The sequence below is a fragment of the Aquarana catesbeiana genome, linkage group LG02, assembly GCF_042186555.1.
Source record: "Aquarana catesbeiana isolate 2022-GZ linkage group LG02, ASM4218655v1, whole genome shotgun sequence".
Classification (NCBI taxonomy): domain Eukaryota; kingdom Metazoa; phylum Chordata; class Amphibia; order Anura; family Ranidae; genus Aquarana; species Aquarana catesbeiana.
The window spans coordinates 181,185,492-181,208,798 of record NC_133325.1 but is presented as its reverse complement, the minus strand read 5'-3'; the positions used below and the strand labels follow the sequence as shown (position 1 = coordinate 181,208,798).

At 45.0% G+C, this 23,307-nt stretch overlaps 1 protein-coding gene across 2 annotated transcripts in view; it reads right to left on the bottom strand.

The window, feature by feature from the left end:
- The window catches only part of SUOX (sulfite oxidase), a 69,846-nt gene that overhangs the window by 24,063 nt on the left and 22,476 nt on the right, over positions 1-23,307 (bottom strand). For both annotated transcript variants that reach the window (XM_073613962.1, XM_073613963.1), the window contains exon 2: positions 10,249-10,309. In XM_073613962.1, coding sequence (XP_073470063.1) covers positions 10,249-10,307 — 59 coding nt within the window. In that variant the 5' untranslated portion in view covers positions 10,308-10,309. The remainder of the gene's footprint in view (positions 1-10,248; positions 10,310-23,307) is intronic.

The following is a 23,307-nucleotide window of genomic DNA, read 5'->3' as shown; positions in this document are numbered from 1 at the left end:
AGACCAAAGGGGGTGTAGGACTTCAATTTATGAACCCAGGCCATCTCTAATTTAGAGATGCTACGTACCAGGACACTCCCCCTCCAGTGGGGCTTAAACTTATCTATCCCCAAAAAAATTGTACCCGTGGGATCTCGACGATGAGCTGTCAAGTAGTGTTTCGACACAGAATGTTTTGTGAACCCTCTCCTAATGTTATTAATATGCTCATTTAATCTCACCTGCAGGGGTCTTTTAGTACGGCCCACATACTGCAGGCCACACGGGCACTGCAGCAAGTAAACCACCCCCGTGGTGGAGCATGTAATAAAGGGCTCGATGGTGTAGGACTTGCGTGTACACGTGGAGATAAAATTCATCGTTCTTCTACTCCTACATCCATTCAGCGAACAAACCTGACATCTTCTGCATTGAAAATATCCTGTCAGTTCAGAAAAGAAATTAGGCCTCGAAACTGGGGGATCAAAGATATTGGGTGCCACTTTGTCCTTAAGTGAAGGTGCCCCCCTGAATACCACCTGCGGTTTGACTGGCAATATAGATGCCAGCACCCTAGGCTGCATTTGATGGCCGCCGGTGAGGCTGCATTTGATGGGCGCCGGTGAGGCTGCATTTGATGGGCGCTTCATTAAAAAGGTGGGGTATACATGGGCAGGGCCAAGGGGGTGGAATCAGGGTGGAGCCGGGGGGGGGGGGGGGGCGGCAAAATGAAGTTTCGCCTAGGGTATAAAAAAATCCTTGCACCAGCCCTGATTCAGTAATACAGGAGCGTGAAGGCCATCTTTAACTACTTCAATACTGGGCACTTACACCCCCTTCCTGCCCAAGCCAATTTTCAGATTTAAGCACTGTTGCTGTTTAAATGAAAATTGCGCGATCATGCTACACTGTACCCAAACAGAATTTTTATGATTTTGTTCCCACAAATAGAGCTTTTTGGGGGTATTTGATGACCTCTGTTTTTTCATTGCTAAACAAATATAAAACCTAAAATTTTGAAAAGAAAAAGAAAAAGAAAAAAAAAAAAAAAAAAAAAAAAGTTTTGTTTCGGTTATAAAATTTTGTAAATAAGCAAGTTTTCTCCTTCACTGATAGGCACCGATAACGCGGCACCAATGAGGTGGCACTGATGGGCATCACTGATTGCACTGGCAGGCATTGGGGATGGGCACTGATTGTCATTTCCCTGGTGTTCTAGGGTGGCATCCCTGGTGGTCCTGGGTGGGCATCCGAGGGGGGGATGCGCTGATAAACAATCAGCACAGACCCCCGTCAGGAGAGCAGCCGATCAGCTCTCCTCTACTTGCGTCTGTTAGACGTGAGTGAGAAAAAGCCAATCAACGGCTCTTCCTGTTTACATCGTGATCAGCAGTGATTGGACACGGCTGATCACGTGGTAAAGAGCCTCCGTCAGAGTGCCGCGATGCGCGCCCCCACGGGCGCGCGAGAGTGGCGGTTCTGGGCGCCGTCATATGATGTCGAGCGAGAGCCACACCGCCATCATTTTACGGTGGGGCGGGCGGCAAGTGGTTAAAGAGTAACTACTTTTCTAGAGAAAAAAAAAAAAAAAAAAAAAAAAAAACAACCACGCTGATCTATACACACTGCATGGATCGTAAAAAACAAACTGATACTTTGCTATTTAAAAAAACAGAAAATTAATTTGTTAGTCTGTGTCCATGTGTAAAGTGAATCTGTATGGGAGCGCTTTAAGAATTATCAATCAGCTGCTGCACCTGCAGCAGAGTCTGCATCTCTTTAGACATGACTTCTCTTTGGGAGTATCGCACCAAAAATAAAATTTGTTGCAGGTAATGCCAAAAAGCTAATTTGTATCCTAGTGCAGACTCCTGGGAAAAATCAGTGGGCCAATCACACAAGCAGGAAAAACAGAAAATTCCCTATCAAATACTTACTGTAAATTTTCCTTTCCTGATGGACTCCATGGCAGCATACGTGTAGGTTTAGCTCCACCTCTACTACTACCCTATAGGACTCCACTCCCATAAATCTTTGCTCCAAGCCAGCGGCCGTGTTTAATACTCCAGCCATTGGGAGGGAACTCCTGCTGCCATGGAGTCCATCAGGAAAGGAAAATTACGTTAAGAGTATTCGATAGGGAATTTTCTGTTTTCCTGACAGACGCCATGGCAGCATACGTGGAGGAAATGACACGCCATACACACCTGGTGGGGGGAGGGCAAAAATGCTGAACAAAAGATTTAACACTGTCAACCGACAGTACTTGTAAACCAAAATTAACAGAAGACAGAGCAGCAGGTTAAATACATTGAGACCAAATGTGTGGATTGATGACCAGGAGGCTGCCCTGCAGATCACTTCGGGAGCTATGTGATGTGAGGCTGCCCATGAAGTTGAGATGCTTTTGGTTGAATGTGCTGTCACCCGTCTCTGGAGGCGCCAAGACCTTTGCTTTATAGGCCTATTAAATAGCTTGAGCAATCCATGCAGCAATGGATCCGACTGAGGCTCTAAGCCCCTTGTTCTTCCCGTGGAGCAGGACAAAGGCTCAAACTGTCGAAAGGGAGCTGTGGCCTCCAGGTATTGTCTCAAGGTGACTCCTACATTGAGGGGATGCAACTCCAGGCTTCCGGCTGATTAAAAAAAAAAAAAAAAAAGGGGGAAGAAGTGGGAAGCACGATTGCCTGATTCTCATGGAAAATTGAGGTGGCCTTGGGGTTTACCCCCAGCATCGGGATTAGAACCACTCTGTCAGGGAAGAAAGGTTAGAAAGGACTCAACCCTAAGGCTTGATCTTAGATATCCTCTTTGCTAAGATAATGGCTACCAAAAAAGGTAGTTTTGAGGACAAGTTGATTGAGGGTAGTTTGTCGAGCTGTGAGAAAAATTTGAGCAACAGCGGGAGATCCCACTTGGCGAACCTCGGTTTCCTTTGCAGGACATGGGTTGGCTCTGAAAAACATATGGTTCGTGAATTTGGCCCATAACCTTCATAAACCTGGTTGGTGCTTCTCCTTGCATTCAGGCGTGTGGGAATGACCGCTTCCGGGCACCCTAGTGCCTCCAGCCCCTTTCAAGAACCAAGCCTTTAGGCGCAGATGAGCCGGGCTGGGATGTAGTGTTGTGCCCTGAGACAGCAGGTCTGGTCTGAGCGGCAGGGGAACCGGTTCCCGAAAACTGAGAAGTGTCAGTAAGAAATTATGGCCATCACCTCCACTTCTCCCATCCGGAGTCTCCGCAGGAACTGGAGGATAATAGGGATTGGAGGAAAGGTGTAGGCTCTGCAGAACCACCATTGCTCCGTCAGGGCATCAATCCCGTAGGCCTGAGGGTCCCTGAACCTTGAATAGTAGCCAGTTTTTTGTTGCATGGGGAGGCAAAGAGGTTGACTTCTGGGGACGTCCCTAAGGTTAGGATCCATCTGAACACTTCCTCGTGGGGAGGCCACTCGTCTAGACAGACTCGAGAGAGGACGTCCATCTGAACATTCTAGATCCCTGGTACATAGTTACATAGTAGGCGAGGTTGAAGAAAAAAAAAAAAAAAAAAAGGAAGAAGGACACAAGTCCAACCTATGTGTACATATGCTAGCGATATGTTAACTAGGTTCTTCTTTGCCTAGGACATAATTGGCTCTACCTCTTGTAGCAGGGACAGGCTTCAAGTACCCCCTTGTCTCCTTATGTAGGCCACTGCCGTCGCGTTGTCTAATATGAGTAATACGGATGCCCCTGTTGTCAAATAGCGAAATGCCTGAAGTGCCTGGAACGCTGCTCGTAGCTCTAATATGTTCGACACTGTTCCAAGAGGGAAAAATCCCAGGTGCCTTGTGCCACCTTCATCAGACAATGAGCACCCCTGTTGCTGGGATCTGTCATTATTGTGACCCATGTAATGGGAAGAATGGAGTGACAGTTACATAGGTTTTTCCGCTGGAGCCACCAGGGGAGAGAACTCCTCATGGCCGGAGTAATGTGAATGCACTGGACTTTGCTGCCCGATGACCACTGTTGGAGAAAGCCTTTCTGGAAGGGCCACATCCTCCACTGTTCCCACTTCACCATTGGCATCGTGGCCCTCATACACTGGAGGGCATGGAGATGAGAGCCACATGAATCCTGTCTCAAACTAACGCATCCTTCTCCTTGGGTAAAAGATGGTGCCCCTCACTGTATCTAAGCGAGCTCCGGAGGAACACAAGGGACTGAGGGTTCCAACTGACTCTTCTCTAGGTTCAGGAGCCATCCAAATTCCCGGAGAGTGGAGATGACCTGACCCCTGTGTTCTAGGAGTCGAGTGATGAGCCAGCAGGAGGAGGTCGTCTAAGTAATGGAGATGGATCCCCATGGTTCTCCGAGCCACAATAGCCAATAAAAGACGTGGAGATGGTCGACAGCCCAAAGGGGAGACAGGCAAATTGTAAGTGAAGCTGACCTATGGCAAACCAGAGAAACTGTTGGAAATCCGCTGCTACCGGAATGTGGAAAAAAGCATCTTTTAGATCTATAGAAACTAGCCAGTCTTGTGGTTGGACCGACTGCTGGATTGTGGACAGCGTCTCCATTTTGAACCTCTTTTCTGATGAAGCGGTTCAGATGAGTAAGATCTATGACGGGCCTCCATGCACCGTTCTTTTGAACCATAAAGAGATAGGAGTAAATCCCCATGCCTCGCTGGTTGTCTGGTATGGGAATAGCAGCGCCTTGTTCCAACAGTCTACATAGGCTAATAGGATATGCCTTTTTTCTTCTGAGGCCGGAGGAGACGTGGGAACACACCTGAGCCTGGGAGCGCTGCTGAAGGTCCAGGTATGGCCTGAAGAGACCGTTTTGATGGTCCGGAAGTCTTGGATTTTGGACATGCCGATAGCGGAGAATACGAGCCCCCACCTGGCCTGTGAGCGGGCTCAATCTCAAAAGAGACTTAGTCTGTTCTGTCAAATCGCTCTTGGTGGATTTCTCGAAGGAAGACTGCCTCGACCGCCATGATCTGGAGAATTCACGGCCAGGCTTAGAAGTAGAAAGGCAGATTTCAGCTTCTGGATGAGTGAACTCCTGTGGCCAATTCTTCCGAGATGTTCCTAAGCGTCTCATCCATGTTATCTGTCCAAACTTCCATGGCTTTTGACATTGCGGCCAGGGCTAAGGCTGGCTTGCAGGCCAAACCTGCATCCCTGAAAGAGACCGTGTCTTCCAGGGAAAGGGTCACATGTTTGACCAGCCTCATCACGGCTGCATCCATCAGAGGAGCGGATTCCAAATGCTTGACCTCTGTTTGGAGCAGCCACTGGATCTTCCCAATTTAAATCCTTCTCTGATGGCTTTAACCAAGGGGGACAGCAGAGCGAAATCAAAACCCCATGCAGGAATCTTCCCCCTTCGAGTCACTATTTGGGGAAGCAGCAGATGGATCCTGAACCTGTGTCTCCCTCACTGGTGAGCGAAGAGGCTCTGCAGGAGGTTTGTGGGTCTGGCTGGTCTCCATCTTTCAGAGACTCTAACGACCCGTTCAACAAGGGACTTTAGCTGCTGGTCCATACCACCTCTCTCACCTGCTGCTTTGGCATAACAGAGAACAATTTTCGGGTAGGAAGACCATCAACTAGGTCCTTCGGAGGAGGACAAAAAAAAAAAAATAGGAGTAAAGATTTATGGGAGTGGAGTCCTATAGGGTAGTAGTAAAGGCGGGGCTAAACCCACACATATGCTGCCATGAGTCTATCAGGAAATTACATTTTCTGGTGGAGTTCTGTACACCATCTGTATGTACAGAATTTCTCCAGGTAGCCTTATTTCCTTTTCAAACTGCAGAGCTGCAATGAAAGGTAATTGATAACATTTAATTTACAATATGACTGGAGTCATAATTTTACACACTATTTGACATTCCCCCCCCCCCCCCCCACGAAAGTGGAGTGGTGGTGTCTGGATGAACCTGAAAGGACAGTAAAGGGGGGACAAAAAAAAAACAGAAAGAAGGACATGAGTGAACGCAAGAGAGGGAGTAGGGAATCAAGCTGCAGACCTGTAAGAAACACAGCTGCTGGTGGCCGTTGTCAAGTATGGCTGGAATCCCACCATCGGTGACTGCTTTCAAGTGAGACTGGAGTCCTGCTGCTAGTGATTGTTGCCAAGTGAGTCCCGAACCCTGCTGCTGGAGACCAGGACCCCGATGCTCGTGACTGATGAGCAGCCTCTCCAAGAAACCCAGAGACATACTGTCACTCAGAATATGTACTAGGAAATTGAGAATCTATGCCCTGGGAGGGTAGGAGGTGAACACCCTGTGAGTTCGACCTTCCCACTGCTTCTATTTAAGAGAAGGAAAGACTAATTCAACTGGAAAAAAAAAAAAAAATGAACTAACAACCCTTCTTCCCTGTCCATTAAACTGAACTGAGTATGCATGAGCATACAGAGATCCAGTGAGTCAGCCTGGGTTTGGGAAGAGTTTATCCCCTCGGAAGAGGGCTTCCTCTGCTATTGGGACTGTTGCGATCACTTTAAGGGACCCACCATTGCCAGCCAACACTTACTCCACCTACCAATGACCAGTGAGGAGAGAGACTGTTTAACGGTTCCAAATAGCCTTTGTCTAGTCAAATAGCCTTTGCCATTTTAGCCAAATAGACTTTGCTGACTCATATATTGCTAGATTGAAAAATAAATAAATATTTAGCCAATTTTCTCTTTGGGTCAATCTATTGTTTTATTGCCTTACTAATTGGTTTTCCCTCACATTGTTTAAGTTCAAATAAATTGTTTCAAGTACTCCAAAGGCGTGTCAGTAAGTGCTGGGTGAGCAAGTTATGTCATGTCCAGGTAGGTATACAGAGACATATAATCCAGTGGCTCTCTGGGGGGGTTTAGCACTACAAAAGTGTTCAGACTTATTGTTCTGGTACATTTCAACCATGTTGTTGCATCAGTTGGCAGAGGTGTACAGATACAATTTAGTTTATATTCAGATTAAAATATGCACCTTTGATAGAAAAAAAAAAACAAAACAAAAAAACAAACACCTTTTTCTTGTCGGGTTTTATAAAAAAAATGGACTTAAAAAAAAGTATAGGCCTGCTAGTGTTCATAACACTCCTACCCAAATGCAAATGGACTGCAAAATAAACAAAAGACTACTTAATATGTTGTCTACTTGTAGTAATCTGTTACTACTTAAAATTTTTCATCAAAGTCAGAGCCCAATGAATGGCTATTAACAGCCAAAATCAGAAGCGAGGTAATAAAATGAAGGTGGAACTGTGTTTATCTTTAAAATGCCACAATGGAACATGCAGAGTGAAAGACAACTTCTCATTCTGCATTGATACAAGAACTTTGCTCCTGGATTTCCAGTCATGCAACCTCCTACATTATGCAGGATTCCTCAAGCAGAGCAGAAAAGCTGTGTTAGCAGTCAGGCTTTATAGCTGTATTGGTTTCTATGGTGGAATATAACTTGAGAGCGACCTTATAACTACTGTGGAATTTATTGCACATATGCCCAAAGTGTGATTTTTCCATGTTTCATCTGGAGCAGGAACTGAGCTTAGGGAAGGGGAAGCAAGATGGAATAAAGATGGGACTGGACTCACATAAAGGGGAAATGAAGTGAGATGTTTGCTGGAGTAGCAATATTCAATATAGTGCATTTGCATGTATAACCTCTTTACAAAACCTGTGTGTTAAATTAGGCTTTCAATGTTGTGCTATACCTTTAATAACAAAAGAAAAGTATATATACTATATTAATTTAAAAAAAAAAAAAAAAAAAAAAAAACCAAAAACCATGGTGCATTATCTCTTGTGTTTGTGTGCACAAAAATAAATGTAAGTAGTTTTTACTGAAAATCATAGATTTGATAATCTGTGGCACAAATATCTTGCAAAAAAAAAAAAAAAAAAAAAAAAAATGGAACTACTATCATTTTTAGCTACAGGGCCTCAGCTTTTAGAATTTCTAATATTGAGGGTTTTGAGTAGTCTTTGAGTAGCCAGGTGGGCGCTCTCTCCTTCTGAGTGGACGTTCAGGAACGTCCCTCAGAAGGAGTGGGATCGCGCGTGCCCGCGCAGCGGCGCGATCCCGATGCGCTCGTGTCACCTGGACATGGCGCATCTCCGATCGGCAGGAGGGCTCTGCGATTGGCCCTCCTGATCACATGACGGCCGTGTCGAATCACAGCCGTCATGTGATGTAAACACAGAGCCAGTTGCTAGGCAATCTGCTCTGCTCTCCTCACACGGAAGTTGTCAGTGAGGAGAGGAGAGCGGATCGCTGCAGCCGGCTGGTGATCAGTGAGTATGAGCTGTTTTTTACAGCTTTTTACTCACTGATCACCAGTCTAGTGACCCCACACAATGTAAAAACACAAAACAAACACTAGGTAAACACACAATGTCCCCAAAACACGTCCCCACATAGTAAAAACACATGTCCCCCACATATGTCCCAGTAAAATCACATGTCCCAATGATTATCTGCACACATGTCACCTGCGCACATCTGTACATGATCATTTGCGCACATGTGTCCATGATCACATGAACCAATTATTATACACTTAAAGGGATTTTTTTTTTACCAAAAACATGTAGCAGAATACGTTTTGGCTTAAATTTATGACAAAATGTGATATTTTTTTTTTCCAAATTTCCGCTCTTTCCCCCCCCCTCTTTAACCCCTTCCCGCCGACCGAACGCATATATGCGTACTCGGCTTTCCGGGGTTATACCGGGATGATGCCCGCAGCTGCAGGCATCATCCCGGTACCGTTGTTTTCAGCGGGCGATCGGCTACCCGAGTATAACAACCGATGCGGCTAAAAGCCGCTCGGTTGTTATACCGGAGGAGCGGGAGGGGACATCCCCCCCCTCCCGCCGCTGTTACCGGGCCTCCCGTGCGATCGGGAGGCCCGGTGTCCGTTCCGCTGCCTTCAGCGGCTGGGGGCGGACTGGAACGAAGCTGCGAGCAGCTTCGTTCCAGCCTTCTTGCTGTAAACGCGGAAGCGACGTCATGACGTCACTTCCCGTTTACTCGGCTGCCAATGGCGCCGAATTTAAAAAAGTACACAGTATTCAGAATCGCCGTTTTCGGCGATCTGAATACTTTGAAGTGTAAAGGAGGGATGGGGGGTCTTTTAGACCCCCCATCCCTCCATAAAAGAGTACCTGTCACCACATATTACTGTCACAAGGGATGTTTACATTGCTTGTGACAGCAATAAAAGTAAAAAAAAAAAAAAAAAAAAATTTTAAACACAATTTATAAAAGTACAAAAATAAATAAAATAAATAAAAAAAAAAAAAAAAATTTTCTTTAAAGTGCCCCTGTCCCCGCGAGCTCGCGCAGCGAAGAAAACGCATACGGAAGTCGCGCCCGCATATGTAAACGGTGTTCAAACCACACATGTGAGGTATCGCCACGATTGTCAGCGCGAGAGCAATAATTCTAGCCCTAGACCTCCTCTGTAGCTCAAACCTGGTAACCGTAAAAATTTTTTAAAGCGTCGCCTATGGAAATTCAAAGGTACCGTAGTTCGTCGTCATTCCACGAGTGCGTGCAATTATAAAGGGTGACATGTTTGGTATCTATTTACTCGGCGTAACATCATCTTTCACATTATACAAAAAAATTGGGGTAACTTTACTGTTTGGATTTTTTAAAATTCATGAAAGTGTCACTTTTCCAAAAATTTGCGTGTAAAACACCGCTGCACAAATACCGTGTGATAAAAAAATATTGCAACAATCGTCATTTTATTCTCCAGATTCTCTGCTAAAAAAATATATATAATGTTTGGGGGTTCTAAGTAATTTTCTAGCAAAAAATATGGATTTTAACTTGTAAACACCAAATTTCAAAAATAGGCTTAGTCATGAAAGGGTTAAAAAAGTCAGATACACCTTGCCCATGCCGGCAGCAGCAGCCAGCTAGCCAGCCCTTCTGGCTGTACAGAAGTCTGTGACCAACATACAACTGGGAAGTAACAGGTGTCTCTTTAAAGTGACTTAATTTTTAAAAATTTAAAAATCTGGCCTAATAGACACCATAAGATGCCGATCAGAATCCTAAGTAAGAAAAGCATATTCTGTGCCACTCTACAACCTAGTTTCACTTTAGTTAACAGAACCTGACATCTGTAGTGCCTGATGAGGCTCAAACATTACAGCATTATTGATTACAGGTATTTAACAAACAGCAGATATACATTATAGTATAAAAAAATAATATCTTATACCTATATTAATAAACCTAATTATCAGGCCTTACCTTTGTGGTCTAGTAAGGCTGCGCTGCACCAACGATGACAACCCATAAAGTATCTTCATATCTGCATTAGAAAAAAAGCAAATAGAAGTTTAAAAAAGGTTCTTTTAGTAAAAACAGAATGCTGAAAAAAATATATATTTTTTTAAATCGGAGAAAATACATTTTATTGTTGATGCAAGTAGGTAAACACATACACAGATATTTGGGTTACATGCATCTCAGTTATAGACTGTCATCACAGTACAGTTTACAGTGCATACCTGGTGTCTCCAAACCTGTGCATAATGTTGGCAAATCTAACTCCAGTACGCCAACGGAGAAATGGTATACTAAAACTAGTAAACAAAAACAGACATCCTACAACCCACAGAGCGTCGCACCTGATGTGAACTTGTCAGCCCATCAAAGCAGAGCACAACCTTTCACATGTATGTCCTACCCCTTAGTCACCTTACCAGTGCATACAACCTGTGGGGGGGGGCCACTCATGGGGACTCCAACCATTCTTGCCATATTTTGGTGAATTTGTTTGGCATCTTCCTGTGCTGATGTGTGCTTCTCCCTAATAAGTATCATGTTAACCTCCTGAACCCATTGTTGGGATGTGGGGAGATCCAATTAAAATTTCCTGGCCCAATATAGCAGCCTCAGTACTGCTATGTATGTATGGGGGTGGGGGGGGGGGGGGGGGAGAAGGTATAGGTCCTCCTCTAATCCTGCTGGCAAGTGACTGGATCAAGTTGCAGTTGAGTAGGTTGGATCAATGATGTTCAGTACTGCCTGCCAGTACCTGACCAGCTTGGGACATCGCCACAGCATACGAATTAATGTTCCTTGGTGTAACTGGCATTTTGGACATAAAGGGGATTCTCTTCTACCCTACCTGTGCAGTTGTAGCGGTGTCCTATAGGAGCGATGCAAGATAAACATGTGCGTCAGCTTTTGGGCAGCTGACAGAGACCAGGGGACTGGCCATCAGTATTCGTTCCCATCTATGGGGCCTACATCAGCCTCCCATGTTCCCCTACAAGGCAGTAGATCAGGAGCTTGAATATGGGTAAATAGGCATAGATGTGAGATAATACCCTTCTTGTCTATAGCAGTAAATATGAACGTAAAAAAAGTCTAAGTCATCTAGTGTCAGGTTTAAGCTCCTATCCTGTGCGCGAATAGCATGTTGTAGTTGTAAAAACAAAGAATTGGCCAGCCAGTGAGGGGAAACTCCCCCCGTAGCTTATCAAAAGACTTCAGTGACATTCCATCATACAGCTGTACAAAATATTTGACTCCAGCTCTCCCCCTCGTGGCCTGGTTGGGAATTTTGTTTAATTGGGGATAGGAGTTGTTATTCCATATGGGAGTAGACTCCAAAAAGCCACCTAACCCCAGTCTAGTTTTCACTTCTGCCCCAAAGTTTTAGGACCAACCTTATTGTGGGGCAGTGATATGTCAGATCTGGGAGACCCTGCTCAAGCTGGGACATTGCAGAAAAATCCACCATTGAAGGGATCACCAAGGTCCTAGAGGGATCTAGCGTATTTGTCAGATCCCAAAGGAGCATTGTGGAGGATATAGAGCAAATTGGGAGCCCAGACCATCTTTTAACAGATTAGCCCCCTCCTGTCACTGAAAGAGGCAGTTTACACCAGCTACCCAGTTTATGTTTACATTTAGCTAAAATGGGCTTAAGGTTCAGGGATTAAAAACCAAAAAAACAAAAACACAAAAAAACAAAAAACACAAAAAAACAAAAAAACAAAAAACACAAAAAAAAAAAACCAAAAACACAAAAACACAAAAAAACAAAAAAACAAAACCCAATCTTATCTTATTACCAGTTAACTACTTTTTCCAAGAATCTTCCAGGACAGCTTACAGAGATAGGCTCCTCCCACCTAGCACAGGAAATATGATCCACATCATAAAAGCAGCACACATGTATTAGCCCCTCAGTATTAAATAACCGTAGGCTTCAGAATAAGCAGTCATTAAAACCCTCATTGGTGTAGCTTCATCTTTACTCTATGTTTTGCATTGCTAACCACTAACCAAGAAGGGTGGAAACTGACGCCGTCCTGGAAGATTCCTGGAAAAAGTAGTTAACAGGTAACACTGTTTTTCCAAATCATCTTCCAGGACGGCTTACAGAGAGGACAAAATAGGACTACCTGATCAGGACGGGACCACAGCCTGCAGCACTTTCCTGCCGAAAGACTGGTCTTGGCTGGCAAGCAGATCCAGTCTAATGTTTTAAGAACGTCTGGAACCTGGACCAGGTTGCGGCCTTGCAAATCTGGAGGGGAGACGCTCCTGCCCTTTCAGCCCAAGAAGTAGAAACCGCTCCTAACGGAGATGCCCAGGATGCTGCTTTGTATGCCTCCGCGGTGGCCGACTTCATCCACCTTGCAAAGGTATTTTTAGATGCCATTTTACCCATTTGAACCTGCAAATAACACCAACAGGCTGGTGGAACGTCGCCATTCCTTGGTGCGCTCTATGTAAGCAATCAAGCATCTCCTGACATCTATCTTATTAAATCCTGCCTCCTTGTTTTTAGGGTTTCCGCAAAATGATGGTATCACGATTTCTTCCGACCTATGGAAGTTAGACAGTACTTTGGGGAGAAAAGCCAGATCCAGCGAGAGAATAATCCTGTCTTGCAAGATGATGCAGAAGGGCTCAATCACTGAAAGCGCCTGTGTATCACCAATCCTCCTAGCAGAGACTAGGGCCACCAAAACCACCAGTTAAGGTTAAGAACTTTATGGGCAGTTCGTCTATTGGCTCAAACCGTGTTTTACAAAGACTTTGCAACACAGTGGATAAGTCCCAGGGAGGGAACCTCCTCGACTTTGGGACCCGCTTATGGCTGATGGATGCAAGAAATCTCTTGACTAGTGGCTCTTCTGACAATCTTTGATTTAAAAAGCTAGATAGAGCCGCTACCTGCACCTTAAGGGTACTGTCTGCCAGATTTAGATCTGCTCCGGCTTGGAGGAAATCTAGGACCGCTGGGATCATGGCTCCTGACACTCTGTTATTGAGCAGGTGCCAGGTCCCAAATTTTTTACAGATTTTATTGTAAATTGTGTTAGTGCACGGCTTCCGGCTGCTAAGAATGGTATAGATTACTTTTGGTGATAACCCTCTCTGCTTTAACAGCTCCCTCTCAGAAGCCAGGCCGTCAAAGAAAGAGCTCACTTCTGGATGATTCACCTCTCCCTGATATATAAGGTCTGCCCTGTAAGGCAGTCTCCAAGGCTCCCAGATGCTGAGTCTTAGTAGTTCTGAGAACCAAAGACCTCCTTGGCCAGAACGGTGCAATCAGGATAAGCTTCGTGCTCGACACTCTTATCTGGATAATCTTTGGAATGAGGGCAAAAGGTGGAAACCCATTACACCAGATTTGCCTCCCAGGACTTGGATAGGGCATCTAGGCCCAGACTGAGATGATCTCTTTGTAGGGAGAAAAATTGTTCCACCTGCCTGTTCTGCCTTGTAGCAGAAAGGTCTATTTGTGGGATTCCCTATTTCTGCACTGTTCGATTCAAGCACCATTCTGTCTGAGACAGAATCTCCCTGCTTAGGACATCTGCCAAGAGTATTTAATTCCCCTTTTATGTGAATTGAAGACAGGGATGGATAGAAGATTTGCCTCCGCCCATTGAAGGATCTTTTCCGCTATCCTCATAAGACCTGGAACTCTTATATCTCCCTGCTTGTTGATGTAACTTACTGTGGTATTATTAAGGACCTGCACGTTTCTTCCCCTCAGAGTCAGACCAACGACTACTAGAGCCTTTAGAACTGCACTCAGCTCCCTTGCATTGGAGGAGAGGCTGGCTTCCTGCCAGTTCCAGACCCCTTGGGCCATCTGTGCACCTGAATGGGCTCCCCACCTTTGACTGCTGGCATCCGTGGAGACCGCCAGAGGGTTGTGTTGGGACCAAAGTCGACCTGCAGAGAGATTTGCAGGGATCAACCACCACTCTATTGAGAGTTACTTCCTGCGGGATCTGTCTGCCTCTGAAGAGATTCCTTCCTTCCTTTCATCCATCCCAGACAGAAAGCATGAACACTTGAAGTGCTGTAGTATGGAATTGTGCCCACTGGACTCCTGGGATGGCTGCTGTCAAACCAAGAACCCTCACATTATATCCTGAATTGAGGTCTCTGTATATACGTAGAGGCAGCTCACCTCTGCAATTATCTTTGCCACTCTTTCGGTGGGAAAAATTTTGGATGTAGTCAAGTCTATCAGGTATCCTAGGAATACTATACTTTGAGTAGGTACCAACTGTGACTTCTCCTGATTTACCAGCCACCCCCGCTACTGAAGGTGTCCGATAGTTCTGCTCAGGTTCTGTTTCACCTCATCTGCCAAGTCTGCGAAGATCAGGTCGTCCATATAGGGAATTATATGAATTCCCTCCAATCTCAGAATCCACAGAGCTTCTGCCAAAATCTTTGTGAAGATGCGTGGTGCTGACATCAATCCGAAGGGCAGAGCATTGAACTGAAAATAGAGGGTCTTTAACCCCTTCACTGCAAATCTGAGAAACTGCCTGGACTCCTTTCGAATGAGGACACGAAGATAGGCGTCTTAGGTCCAATAAGACCATGAATCTCTGGTGGTGTAAAGCGACTCCATTTTGAATCGTTTGTACCTTACGTATGTGTTCACTTGCTTCAGGTTCAAGTCGAAATTTCCCTGATGTCTTTTTTTATCAAAAAAAGCGAGAATAAAACCCCACTTTTCTTAGGGTTTGGGGGGATAAAGCTCATCACCTTCTCCTCCAGCATACTCTGTAGGAGGGAAGACATAGCTGTTGCCTTCTCCACGTCTTTCGGGAGAATTGTTGTGTGAAATATTTGAGGGGGGCAGCCCAAGAGCTCTATCCTGTACCCCGATTTTATCAGATCCAGGATAAAGCTGCTGCTGGAAATGGTCTGCCACTGTGGGAGGAATGACCCAACCTTCCTCCCACATGGCTGACTGAGTCACTGGGAAGGGTCTTTAGGCTGGGGGGGGGGGTTTAAAAAAGAAGCCACCTCTGCCCCTACCCCTCCTGTATTGCCACCCTCTTTCTGGTCCTGCATAACTCTTATTATGCTGTCTTGTCCTCCTGACGATAGTTCCTTTCACCTGATCTCTGGAAGGGACGAAAATGTCTGAGGTTTCTTGGGGAAAAGAAACCCTTTCTTTTTATCGGCCGACCTCTCTAGGACAGATTCTAGCTCTTTAACAAAGAGCAAATCTCCATTAAAGGGGAGGGAACAGAGTTTGACCTTTGACACTGTCTCCTCCCCAGGACTTCAGCCAGATAGCCCTCCTGACTTCATTAACTAATGCTGCAGACCTGGCCGAGAATATTACAGACTCCGTGGACGCATATGCTATATAGGCTACTGCCTTATTTAGCATTGGTAGAGCATCCAAAATTTCTTCCCTGGGAGTATCTGACTCCAGAAGAGTGTGGAGCTGATTAAGCCATAAATCAAGCGTACGAGTCACGCATGTAGTGGCTGTTGCTGGCTTAAAGTTAGCGGAGCAGGCTTCCCATGCTTTAATTAAAATATCCTTCCGCCTTTCTGTCCATTGGCTCTTTTAGGGTGCCAGAGTCCTCAAAGGAAAGCTCTGAACCCTTTGAAACCTTAGATAGGGAAGCGTCCAGTCTGGGGCACTTTTCCCACCAACCTTCTTTTCAAATTCTTAGGGAAGAAGACTCCCTTTTCCGGTTTATTCCAAACCTGAAGTACTGTCTTTTAGGGACGTATGTACCAAAAAGGTTCTGCTCTGCTTAGGCTGAAGGCCTGCATATAAAAAGGTCATGTACAGACAACTCCTGGCCTTTAATAGTTCCTGTTTCCTCTGCAGGAAAAAGGGATCTTTGAACATTGCTGGGTCTTTCCTCATTACAGTCCCCCTCCTCAGGCTCTGAGGCTGACTCTGAGCTCTCCTCCAATACTCCTTGCTGGTGGGCTGCCCCTGCCTGGGTCAACACCATTAGCCTAGCACTAGTACTGGTGCCGGAAATACAGGCCTTAGGTTCAGCAAGAGCCTCTTGCTCTCTGGGTTTAAAGGACTGTAAAGTCAGTTTTATCCTTTTCTTCATTGAGTCCATAAAACCTTTGAGGATAGGGCTGGTTTCTCCTTTGATGAGCTTGTCTATACAGTCCTGACATGCACTTTTCTTCCACCCATAAGGCATTTTCTTGGTGCACACCGGGCACCTTTTTCTGGGTGTCTCCGTTTTGCTATCTCTGGGCTTGTGGACTTTGTCCTGAAATAAAAATGACAGACGCCAGCACATTACATCCACTGAAGACAATACCCGTTACAAAAACACCCTGTGGCTGGGGGGGAAGCAATTTAAAATCGAGCTGAGGTCAAACTGATTCAAAATTTAAGCAAATAGATTTTTTTTTTTCACCGCGCCGGTCCTGAGGAGCTGCGGGCAAGAGTTTTTAGGCAAGGCCACGGCTTCGGCCTAGTCCGCGGCCTTGCCTAAAAACTCCTGCCCGCAGCTCCTCAGGACCGGCGCAGTGTCAAAAAAAAAAAAAAAAAAAAACCCACACACACCTCGATTCGAATCGTGAATCGCAATTTTTTTTTTCGCCCAGCTCTACCTGTGGATAACAAAAATTCTAATCTAAGAACCTTTTTAAAAGTACCCACCACCAGAGTCTATGCTAGTATGTGCGACACCTGTCCACACTAAGCATATCAATAAAGAGGCTTTGGAAGAAAAACAATAAGCCCCCTGTGCCCCCCCCCCCAGGAGACTAAGAAAAGGGAAGGGGCAGTCTGCCCCCTATTTTCTTACCTTAGGGCCTGAATCAATGGATGGAGCCTCCAGACCTGCTTCCATGGATCCTAGTATCTCCATGCTCCTGGAAGCCTTCGGCTCCATCTTGCTATTCGGGACCCTATATAAGGAGGTGTAGAGAAACCGGGGCGGCGCTGTGGATCCGACGCCGCCCTCTGGCACAGCCCTGTTATCCTCCCCAGCTAGGGCTTCACTTCCCGGGGTCTGGGTGTACCAAGATGGCCGCCGCTGGACTTCCTGCCATGTCATTTCCTGTCACCAGCGCTGGAAGTTACCTCATCACTCTGTGCCACCAGCACGATCCACATGCTGGGGATAGAGAAGCCTTGCACATGGAGATCTCTGTAAACAGCAGGAAAGAAAAAAAAAAAAAAAAAAAAAAAAAAAAAAAAAAAAAGAAGGAGTACCCGGACCATGCGGGGGCCTGCGCCTCCACTAGAAGAACACCCTGCTGTGCCATTTTGGATGGATCCACTGGATCACCTCCTCCACTTCTCACAGATACCTCACTGAGGCTACAACTCAATCAGGAGAGGGGGTCCCTTACTTTCACCCCAGACAGCTCTACCAGGTCTCTGGGTGGCCCAAACTGACTCATACTCCAGGAATACTTCCCCTGTTTGCCCTGGGTATGGACATCGGGAGGCCCCTGCCACCTAGCATGAAGGCCAGAAAAATAAAACATCTGTTTGGAGTTCCTGACTGGCTGGAGGAAACACAAATACTGGAGGGGTTAATACACGTGTGCTGCTTTTATGATGTTTTATCATGCGTTTCCTGTGCTAGGTGGGAGGAGCCTCTTTGTAAGCCGTCCTGGAAGATGACTTGGAAAAATCAGTCACCATTATGCCTAAATACTTGAATGAATGCACGCACTCTCTCCACCTGTGCTGTTATTGCCAGCAGGTGCGATGGCAGAGAGTCCAACAATAAAAGAATATTTGTGCCAGTTTATAGCAAATCCACACAGCTGTCCAAACTGTTCAATAAGACGCATTAATGTTTCCAGAGAGCCGGCAGTGTCCCCTCGCCACCAGAAGCTCCAGTGCCAGAACGAAGAGTAACGGTGAGAGTGGGCACCCCTGTCTTGTCCCCCTATGTAAAGAGAAGGGGTCAGACAGGCCCCCATTAATCCTAAACCGTGCCTCAGGAGCAGAGTACAGCAGCCGCATCTATTTAAAAAAAAAAAAAAAAAAAAATAGGCTCTCTGAACTGGAATTTCTTCACGACAGCCTACAGGCATCTCCACTCAACGCTGTGCCTTGGCAGCATAGATCGAGAACACCGCTCTGTTACCAGGATTATCCACAGGCAGCTGCATGTTCAGCGCTGTTGATCTAGCCAGAATAAATCCCGACTGATCCAAGCGTATTAAACCGGATACCACCTTTGCCTGCCTGGTAGCCAGCAACTTGATATCCGTGTTTATTAACCACTTGCTGCCCGCCGTCAATTGACGGCAGGACGGTGCGGCTCTGGTTCTAGGTGGACATCATATGACGGCGCACCCGCGGCTCTTTAATCGTGTGTGTGGCAAGGAGAGCCGATCAGTGGTATTACTTCGCAGGGGACAGGGAGATATGTATTCAGGGCACTGATGATCAGAGCCCTGATTACATTAGAGCACCACCAGTGCCAGCAACCCATGCCAACAATCAGTGCCCACCACAGGCAGAAATCAGTGCCCATTAGTGATGCCAGTCAGTGCTGGCTTTCAGTGCTACCCATTAATGCCCATCAGTGCCACCTATTAGGGCCTGACAGTGCCACTCACCAGTGCAGCTTATCAGTGTCCATAAGTGCAGATTAGTGCCTCCTAATCATGGCCACCTCAGTGCCCATCAGTGCAGCCTCAATAGTGCACATCAGTGAAGAAGAAAAATTACTTATTTACAAAATTTACTGACAGATAAACGAAGAAAAACAGCAGTGATTAAATACTACCAAAAGAAAGCTCTATTTGTGTGAAGAAAATAAATATTTCACATGATTACAGTGTTGTATGACCGTGCAATTTTCAAAAAGTGTGACAGCGCTGAAAGCTGAAAAATGGCCTGGGCAGGAAAAGGGGTGAAAGTAACCACTTATCTACAGGGCAAAGAAATGGGTCGATACGAGTCAGGCAGCACTGGGTCCTTGCCAGGTTTAGGAATCACCACAATAACAGCCTCGTTCATAGAAGATGGTAAGCGGCCTGTCATGAAAGCGTCACTGAGGGTCTCCAGTAGGGCAGGTAAAAGAGGGTCACTACAACGCTTGTATATTTCTACCGGGAGCCCGTCCGTACCAGGAGATATGCTATTGGCCATGCTTGCCACAGCCATGGCCAATTCCTCGATTGTCAGAGGGGCATTGAGAAGTTTGTGACCGTCGTCGATGATGGTGGAGGGCAACAGTCCAGAGCTCGGCCGAATGGGGCGCTTTAACTTTATTTTACTTTATTTTTACACGGTCCTTAAAAAAATAAATAAATACATTTGGGTCACTTATTCCTATTCCAAGGAATGTAAACATCCCTTGTAATAGAAAAAAAAAAAAAAAAAGCATACCAGGACCTATTAAAACGTAAGATCCTGGGTCAAAAAGACCTCAGGATTTACACAAAAAAAAAAAATTCCATTTTAAGACCATTGGGCGGAAGTGGTGTTTTTTTATAAGAATTACCAGGGTCCCTATAACGGAACAGAGGTTTCTCTATCACTTAAATTATTCTCCATTTCAGTTACACAAGCACAACAATACCCCCACCTTTGGCTGCAGGTCTAATAACTAGAAATTTGTGGTCACAATATTGTTGCAATCCTTGTTCCAGGTTAGCTTGCATTTTAATATTCTTAACTTGAACCCTGTCTAGATCTAAAAAGGACGACATCCGTAATTACTCTTACAAAACATGCCATTCCACCTTGGGGGTTTAAACAGAGGCATTCGACAAATGAGAACTTTGAATCTGTTGATGCCAATCTCCCTTCCTTAACTGGATTACACAGGAAATAACGTTTAATATTTACTTTTCTGATGTATTTATGGATATCCAGAAAGGCCTGGAACTTGTTAAAAACCTTAGGTTGAGCAAACTTCAAACCCTTATCCAGGATGGCTTTTTCCTCAGTAGTCAAAACCTGAGTACTCAAATTAAAAATACCCTCACCAATTATTCCCTTTCTCTTGTATTCTCCTCCCCCCTCTGGTCCCTCTCTTTGGCCTGCCATTCCCCTGTTTTGTCCCTGTAGAAACGAAATGGATTTTTCTTAAGAGTTATGTTCCACATGGGTTAAATGTTGATTGGGACGTCAACTTTCTTGGATAATTCTTAATATAATTTGTCTTTTACCAATATTTTCAAATAACCTTAACCACTTGCCGTCCGCTCTATAGCCGAAAGACGGCTGCAGCGCGGACTCAATTTGCCATGGACGTCCTCCCGTGCTTGAGCGGCCTGCGCGCCCCCTGCAGGGCACGCTCTGTGATCAGCAAGTCTAAGAGACTCGGCTGATCACAGATAGGAGTAAGGGGTTGATCCCGACCCCTTACCACGTGATCAGCTGACAGCCAATGACATCTGATCATGTGATGTAAACAGAGTCAGTAAATCAACTATTTTTTCTCCTCCCGGAAAAAAAAAAAATATATATGTGATAACCGGCGGCTGCGAGAGGGACGTCGGTCCTGAGCGTGGAGAGTCACCAGCGTCACCTACCAGTGCCGCCTATAAATCACCAATCACTGCATCATCACCAGTGCCACCCATCTGGGCCGCCTTATCTGTGCCCATCAGTGCAGCCTCATCAGCGAATATCAATGAAGGAGAAAAATTACCTGTTTGCAAAATTTTATAACAAAACTATGAAACTTTTTTTTTTTTCAAAAATGTGTCTTTTTTTGTTTGTTTAGCAAAAAATAAAAACCCAAGTGGTGATTAAATACCACCAAAAGAAAGCTCCATTTGTATGAAAAAAATTATAAAAATTTCATATGAGTAAAGTGTAGCACGCAATTGTCATTCAAAGTGAGACAGTGCTGAAAATTGGTCTGGGCCGGGGGGGGGGGGGGTTTAAGTGGCCAGTAAGCAGGTTAAATACGGTTTGAGTTTAGTCATTTTTATCCATTTAATATTTTATTCTTATTGTATTATTGTAATATGTTCCTGTATTTATGCTATGTTTACGGGCCCAGATCCACCTTTTGCCTGTGTGGTTTCACTAATCTTGTGCAGGATGTGGCCGATATCGTTGGGAGGGAGCCACAGTGTCAGCACTTCCCATTTTAGATCATGTGACCGATGTCTTTGTGATAGGTCTGTGTGACGATTTCCCATTCTCATGGCTGATGTCATGATTGGCCATAATGAGGCTTGGTTGTCTGAACAGCAGAAGGATTCTGTGGCCAGAGTGAGGCTTGGTTGAACAGGAAGAACCACACACACACAGTGAGGTGTGGAGACAAGGCTTTGACCTACAGAGAGGGTATTTATAATGAAGGTGTGGAATGACACTTATGCCCCGGAAGTCTGATTTAGTGACGATCGTTTCCTGTCTTTTTGCGATTGGAGGATACACCTTTGAAACTATTGTGTCCAGTACATGCTGTTTTTAATCGTCTTTCATGTAAGGGCATAACCTTCATTAAATCTTGGTTGAAAAGGTTTTACACTATTGTGGCGTCTGTCTCTCATTTGGGGTAGATGACCTAAGGTCACGGTTAGAGTGAAAGAAACCTTATGTCTTCCCCGGGGGTGACTTGGAGCTTTTGTTGAGCGCACCTCTTTACAGCCGTGGAGTATCCCAGATATACAAGCCTATGTTGACCCCCCCCCCGTAATAGGTGGTTAACGCTCTTTGGTAAAGGCACATCCTATTTTTTGGTAGTGGTCTCACAAGGTGGAGGAAGTTGGTGACACAACAGTCAAACTTTCACTTTGTCATGTTTTGTGACTCTTGGACTTACTCGTTTCATATAATTCATTTATTGTTTATTTAGCGCAACATACCCATTTACTTATTTTGTAATGTGATCATATCGTACTTGAGTGTTGCAGCTGTATATTTTTTTTTTTTATCACAAGTGTAGTTTGTTTTCACCAACGTACTGTGACATACTGAAGCAGAGCATGATCCCCCTCCCTTCGGAGACTGGGCTGCAGGACAGTATTCCAACATGAAAAAATGGCCCCAAACACACCTCCAAGACAACCACTGCCTTGCTAAAGAAGCTGAGGGTAAAGGCGATGGACTGGTCAAGCATGTCTCCAGACCTAAATCCTATTGAGCATCTGTGGGAAATTCTCAAACGGAAGGCGGAGGAGCGCAGTCTCCAACATCCACCAGCTCAGTGATGTCATCATGGAGTGGAAGAGGACTCCAGTGGCAACCTGTGAAACTCTGGTGAACTCCATGCCCAAGAGGGTTAAAGCAGTGCTGGAAAATAATGGTGGCCACACAAAATATTGACACTTTGGGCCCAATTTGGACATTTTCACTTAGGGGTGTACTCATTATACAAGCTGTACACTTACCAATTTACATTGGTGCAAAGTGTAATTTCTTCAGTGTTGTCCCATGAAAAGATATAATAAAATATTTACAAAAATGTGAGGGTTGTACTCACTTTTGTGAGATACTGTATGTGGGCAACAAATACAGCGATTAAACACACACTCTTGTACACAATCAGGCCATGTCCACTGTTTGCCATGCATAGCAGAACTTATCAACTCTATCCCTGGTGGCTCAAATTTTGTCATGTCGTTTTGACGTTTTAATTGTATCGTCAGGCAGGTTACTTGTTATGGGTATTGTCAATGTTTACATATTGTTTATGCTGTTTAAATATCGATTGGCTCAGTTTCTAATAGGAATTTGCAAATTTTTCAGTTAAAAAAAAAAAAAAAAAAAAAAAAAAAGAAGGTTTCGTCAGTAAATTTTCCATGTTTTGTTGGTAAAAATAAGTCACAGGGGGTTGACAACAATTTAAAGGAAGTGGAGTTCAACAATAAAGCTTCTCATTTGCCCTCTTGGTTTGTTAAATATAGCATTAAAAGCCTTTTGTTATATTTAATACAAATTAAATAACAAAAAAACACACCACACACACTACCAGTCAGAATTTCAGAGCTGTGCACACTTCCGGTGTTATCTCGGGAAGTCTAATTAACCCTCGTACAGGCAATATTTATTTCTTTTTTTAAGTTTTGGATCAAGTAGGTAGAAGTTATAGCCGGAAGGAGAGA